This window comes from Quercus lobata, chromosome 2 (genome assembly GCF_001633185.2).
Source record: "Quercus lobata isolate SW786 chromosome 2, ValleyOak3.0 Primary Assembly, whole genome shotgun sequence".
Classification (NCBI taxonomy): Eukaryota; Viridiplantae; Streptophyta; class Magnoliopsida; order Fagales; family Fagaceae; genus Quercus; species Quercus lobata.
This window is the reverse complement of record NC_044905.1, coordinates 12,086,089-12,092,841: the sequence shown is the minus strand read 5'-3', so window position 1 is coordinate 12,092,841 and position 6,753 is coordinate 12,086,089. Positions and strand designations below refer to the sequence as shown.

The 6,753-nt window shown below is 36.3% G+C and overlaps 1 protein-coding gene across 1 annotated transcript; it reads left to right on the top strand.

The window, feature by feature from the left end:
- The first annotated feature begins 1,117 nt into the window (after positions 1–1,117).
- On the top strand, positions 1,118–5,528 carry LOC115974514 (receptor protein kinase CLAVATA1-like). The gene is made up of 2 exons (XM_031094914.1): positions 1,118–3,953; positions 4,917–5,528. The coding sequence occupies exons 1-2, from the start codon at positions 1,358–1,360 to the stop codon at positions 5,267–5,269; spliced, it is 2,949 nt and encodes a 982-aa protein (XP_030950774.1). The 5' UTR covers positions 1,118–1,357; the 3' UTR covers positions 5,270–5,528.
- Positions 5,529–6,753: the final 1,225 nt, after the last annotated feature.

Below are 6,753 nucleotides of genomic sequence, written 5' to 3'. Positions count from 1 at the left end.
TTCAATGATTAAATTTTCAAAATATGTAATAATGTTTATTTTATTGAATAAAGTTGTAACCTTATACTATAACTAATTTTATAACTAAATTTTGTTTTTTTGAGTAATTTTTAGATACTCTCGGAGCCTCTTACATTTATGGTAATGTTCATTAATTAAATTTATAGTGAGATTCACTGTAAATATGAAAGAAATGAGCACTATTTTATGATACTCTAAGAATACTTAAAATTTTTTCTTAATTGACGAGTGTCTCAACACATTAAGTAAAGTTGAGATTGATTAGTTTTCTTTTAGAGTCGCACATCACTCAATTGACTAAATATTTATTTATTTTCTTATGTTATTTTTTAATGTAATGAGATCCAATAAATTCCTCTTTAACATGCATCCACTCACTTATTAATAAAAACCTAATTTATAACAATTGAATTATGAAACACAAAAAAAATAAAATTTATGTTTACTTATAAACAGAAGAAGATTATATAGATAAATTAATATGTTTAGTTATTTTAAATGGTTGGCTTTAATATATATATATATATATATATACACACACTTAGACAAACCCTATAAATACCCAAATTTAATTCTAGCAAAAGTATGAAAAAAAACTATATATAAATATTATTATAAATATTTTCAATTATGCAGTTTATTTATAATTATTATACATATACTTTAAGTTTTAAAAAACTGTATATAAATTCTTAAGATTTTAAGGTAAAACAAACATCTAAAAAGATAAATAAAAAGATTTCAATCAATTTCAAATTTATTATAAAGAGTTTTATAACTAAATTGATACATACTAAATTTCTAATAAAAATGTTTAAAGTTCTATTTTCATTCATTATAATTCAACTAACACTTTTTAATGATAAATTTTAAGTTGAAAGTTAAAACCCAACTTATTTGAATAATGGACAGTTTAAAAAAAAAATTATATATACATTTTAAGGAAAACGTTTTATTTTTTTCTAAAGTCCATCGTCTCACATCGTTACCTTTCTGTTAACATCCATCAAATCCGTAATGTACTGTAGGACCCAGCTATGCCCAGCTAAGGGTAATAGGGCCTAAAAGAGTAAAGACACACAAGTCTTCATGCAATTTTACAACCCTATTCTCTATTCTCTTCCCTCTTTCTTTTGCCATTTGCAGTTTCACCAATTGTTTATTATTCACTCAAGTTTGATACTCGGTGGAAATCTTCTGATTCTCCCATTACGAGGCTCTTATAAACTAAGCCTCACAGTGAGATTTGATCGAACCTGCATTCATTCATTCTTCCTCAGGCTTTTGCGTAGAAGAAAGAACCCGTGACAGTGCAAACACACAGAGAGCCAGAGAGATGAGGAGCTGTGCCACTACCAGCTTCCTACTTCACATTGCTATACTTTTCCTTCTCTTCTCAGCATGTTCTTCTTCGTACAGTGATCTTGAAGTTCTGTTGAAGCTTAAGTCTGCCATGAAAGGACCCAAAGGTGCAGACTTGAAAGACTGGGAGGTCTCTTCTTCTCCAGCGGCGCATTGCTCTTTCCCCGGGGTTTCATGTGACGAAGATTTACGAGTTGTTTCTCTCAACGTGACTGATATAAAACTCTTCGGTTTTCTTCCACCGGAGATTGGCTTACTAGACAAGCTAGTGAACCTAACACTCGCCGCCACCAATCTCACCGGAAGTCTTCCATTAGAAATGGGGAACCTCACGTCACTCAAGTTCCTCAACATCTCCAACAACGTCTTCGTCGGCAAATTCCCCGGCGAAGTCACTCTCGGAATGGCAAGCCTCGAAGTTCTCGACATTTACAACAACAATTTCTCTGGCCCACTTCCTACAGAGATTGTGAACTTGAAAAACCTCAAGCATCTTTGTCTCGGTGGGAACTACTTTTCTGGGTCAATCCCAGACTCCTACTCCGAGATTCAAAGCCTCGAGTTCTTGGGCTTGAATGGTAACTCACTCACAGGCGAGATTCCGGCGAGTTTGGGTCGGTTAAAGAATCTCCAAAAAATGTTCGTTGGGTACTTCAACGCTTTCGAAGGTGGTATTCCAGATGAGTTGGGTTCGCTCACTTCGCTTCAACGACTAGACATGGCTAGTTGTAGCCTTACTGGTGAAATTCCTCAGAGTTTAGGCCTTTTGAAGAACTTGGACTCATTGTTTCTCCAAATAAACCGTCTCACAGGTTTGATACCTCCTGAACTCTCTAACTTACAAAACTTGCTTTCTTTGGATCTCTCAATCAACCAACTTACTGGTAATATACCAGATAATTTTTCAAGGCTTGAGAATATTAAGCTAATCAATTTGTTTAAGAACAAGCTACAAGGTCCAATCCCGGAATTTATTGGCGAGTTACCGAATCTCGAAGTGTTTCAGATATGGGAAAACAATTTTACATTGCAGCTACCTGAGAATCTGGGGAGAAATGGAAAGTTGAAAGACCTCGACGTGACGTCCAACCACCTCACCGGTTTGATTCCTCGAGGTTTGTGCAAAGGAGGGATGTTGAAGACACTGATTCTCATTCAGAATTTCTTTGTCGGTCCGATCCCTGAGGAACTCGGAGAGTGTAAATCGCTTCTCAAAGTCAGAGTCACGAAGAACCAACTCAACGGTACGATTCCGGCGGGTCTTTTCAACTTGCCATTAGCGCAGGTGGTGGAGCTTGACGATAATAACTTATCCGGTGATCTTCCGTCGGATTTTTCAGGTGAAAGTCTCGGGATTCTCTCGCTTTCCGGTAATAGAATTTCAGGGAAAATTCCCAAGGGAATTCAAAATCTCAATAGTTTGCAGACCTTGTCTCTGGAAATGAACTCGTTTTCCGGTGAGATTCCGAAGGAATTGTTCCAGCTAAAGATGCTCGCGAAGTTCAATATAAGCGATAACAATGTCAGCGGCGAAATCCCGGGTTCGATTTCTGAGTGTACTTCTTTAACCACGGTCGATTTTAGCGGAAACAGTCTGTTTGGGGAAATTCCTAAAGGGATTACCGAACTGAATGTTCTCAGTGTTCTCAATTGCTCGAGAAATCAACTTACGGGTCAAATTCCTGAAGAAATTCGAAACATGACGTCCCTCACAACGCTTGACCTTTCTTACAACAATTTGGAGGGCAGAATTCCCACTGGAGACCAGTTTTCTGTTTTCAATGAAAGTTCCTTCGCTGGAAACCGCAATCTCTGCTCGCCACGTCATGTTTCTTGCCCGTTCTTGATCAATTCGGGTCGCGGTTCGGGTCGGAGGAGTACCAACCCGGGTACTTGGAAGATAATTGTGAGCGTGATTGCACTCGTAACGGCTCTCTTACTGGGTGTGGTTACGGGTTACACGCTCCACAAGAGGAAAGTCCAGAACTCTCGGGCCTGGAAACTCACCGCGTTTCAAAAGCTCGATTTCAAAGCTGAAGATGTTCTAGAGTGTTTGAAAGAAGAGAACATCATTGGCAAAGGTGGGTCCGGGATTGTGTACCGTGGGTCCATGCCGTTCGGCATTGACGTGGCGATCAAACGGTTGGTGGGTCGAGGGAGTGGACACAGTGACCATGGCTTCACGGCTGAGATTCAAACGTTGGGTCGAATTCGACACCGGTTTATAGTGAAGCTGTTGGGTTACGTGTCGAACAAGGACACGAACTTGTTGTTGTACGAGTACATGCCGAATGGGAGTTTGGGGGAAATGTTGCATGGGTCGAAAGGTGGGCATTTGCAATGGGATATGAGGTACAAAATAGCCGTGGAGGCTGCTACGGGGTTGTGTTATCTTCACCATGATTGTTCGCCTATGATTATTCATAGGGATGTGAAGTCTAATAATATATTGCTGGACTCAGACTTTGAGGCTCATGTTGCTGATTTTGGGCTCGCCAAGTTTCTTCAGGATGCTGGGGCCTCGGAGTGCATGTCCTCCATTGCTGGATCGTATGGTTACATTGCCCCAGGTTTGTCATCTTGTTCTTCAACCTCTAGTGCTAGTACATGTGCTGTAGTGACATGGTAGCTTTTGATTTGAATATGAATTTGACGTGCATCTCATGATTGATATTACCTTTATCATGTACCAATGACAAGAAGTTTCATCAATATGGTTAAAAATTGTTGTGAAAATTTGTGTTTGTATTCGTTGTTTAGTATACCTTTATTGAGTAAGATCACCTCTCTCAAAATGTGAAAATTCTGTCTATATATAGTTGGTGTTACTTGTTAGTATACTTTCGTTGAGTAAGTTATAATTGAGGGTGTCAATCGGTATACACGTGTATCTAGCCAGTCTTATAGCTCAATTGTTACTTCTATATACTTTCAAGATTAAAATTTTTTCTTCCCAACTACAACTATTGAATTATAAAAATAAATAAAATAAGTTGTACCTTAGAAAAAAATAATGTTTTGAAAAAACAGAACCCATAAAATAAGCTGACTAAGATTTAAAAATCAGGCCATAACAAATGACTTTGCTGTGTTTATGCTTAATGTCATATATTTTGTTCCCTGTGGCTTCAAAAGTTCAAAAAAAATTGGTTCTAGTAGATTGGGAACTGGACTAAAATTTGACCTCTTTATAATAACATATTTTGTAATAGACTTGGCTTAAGTCTAGCGCATTTAGTTTGTTGAACTCGTTAGAATGATGACACATGGTTAAAAATGGACATATGTCATCATCATAATGGATCTAGTACAACTAACCACTGAATCCAAATTTTGCCCTTTTGTATAAACTAGTCTTAAAAATATACTAGTATTAATTATATAATAGTAATAGGCAATTCACCAGTACAACTTAGTTATGTTTGCTTTTGTCCCATTTAGCCACGTTCAGTGTTTTGAATTCACCTTACCAACATTTTACTTTGAACGTGAGCTAAGCATCTGAAATCTCATTAATTTTCGCTGTGCAACAGAGTACGCTTACACGCTAAAAGTGGACAAGAAAAGCGATGTGTACAGTTTTGGTGTTGTGCTACTGGAACTGATAGCAGGGAGGAAACCAGTGGGGGAGTTTGGTGATGGGGTAGACATTGTGAGATGGGTTAGGAAAACAGCATCAGAACTTTCTCAGCCATCTGATGCAGCTTCAGTTCTCGCAGTTGTGGACCCTAGGCTCAGTGGGTACCCTCTCACAGGTGTGATACATTTGTTTAAGATAGCTATGCTGTGTGTTGAAGATGAAAGCTCTGCTAGGCCCACCATGAGAGAAGTTGTTCACATGCTCACAAATCCTCCTCAGTCTGCTCCAAGCCTTGTGAACCTTTAGTTTATAAACTTATATAATATATACTCTTGGTGCTAAAGATCAATATTTTTGGAGTAAATAATAGTAAAGTAATTTGTAATAACAGGTGGTGGGTGCAAGAAATGTTTCACTAAACTACCGAGCTTTCATGGTGGCTTACTTAAGCTTTTAAGCTTGACTTGGTTTGAATTGATCAAATTTTCTTTTTGTCACTGTAAAATGTTGACTTCTGGGTTGTTAACTTGATCAGTTAAGCTAATATATGGTGTTTATTGTGACATTGTGTATTCCATTTGCTCTATGCCTTTCCCTATTTAATTTTGTTGTAGATTTGGTGTATTTTGGTATTTTACGTTTTCTTGCGTGGGTGATATTCGAGACATGCTGTTTGATCAGTTGCATCACTTGGTACTCTCTGATTACTACTTGTGTTTCATTGCACTATAACACACTTTTGTTATGTGTAACTTGTTTGGATATGTACGATGTGCATGAGAAGGCTGTGATACTATATTGGACCAACAGATATTGAACATCAATAACAAATTTACTTCGCAAACTAGTCATATAGTGTGAGTTTGGATAGCGCGTTTTGCGCTATTTAGTGCAGCTGCGTTTTTTATAGTGGGTCCATGGGTATTGTTTATGAAACCCATAACTTGGGAAAAATGCAAATTTAACTTTAAAATTGGGTCCCCTAGCATTATTTACACGTTTAAAAATTATTTTACTACAATGTTTTTAGTTTTTAATTTTCAGCAATAAACGGTACCCAAACAGATCCATAACACATGGTTTGAATGTAATTGCAAGTTGGTTCAGTGCTTGTTGGTATCTTTTGGTTTGTGTTGTTTATGTGTGTTTTAGGTCGTGAATTGGGGTTTTTAAGTGAGAATTGGGGTTTCAGCCAAAAAGTACACCTATTTGGCTATTCTTTAAGGCAATTTCCAAAGTTACTTTGTAATTCTTTATTTGGGTAGTTTTTATTCAGGTAGTTCTACTTCTAACTTCTATTTGGTTATTCTTTAAGGCAATTTCCAAAGTTACTTTATAATTCTTTATTTGGGTAGTCTTTATCAAAGTAATTCTAACTCCTAAATTCTTACCGATTACTTCAAAAAATTGAGAATTTAATTATTTAACTATAGTTCTAACACTTCCTCTTTAGAAGTGCAGTCCAACACGTAGGATTTAAAACATTTTAAATGGGAGGTAAAGTAAAGTAAGGGATCAAACTAAAGAATTCTATTTCTGATATCATATTAAATTATCAATTCTCTAAAAAATTTAAACAATTAGAAAATGATGAATTTATTCATTTAACCGCATATCTAACACTAGGAATTTAAATCAAACCGACTACTTCTAATTTGAAATTAAAAATCCTTGAACTTTTATAAATGTCCAAATCACACTGTGTTACAACAATGAACAGAAAATGCATGCAACTAAATAAAAAATTATTCTAATTAAAATTTAGTTAAAAACTTAAAAATTTTGATTTA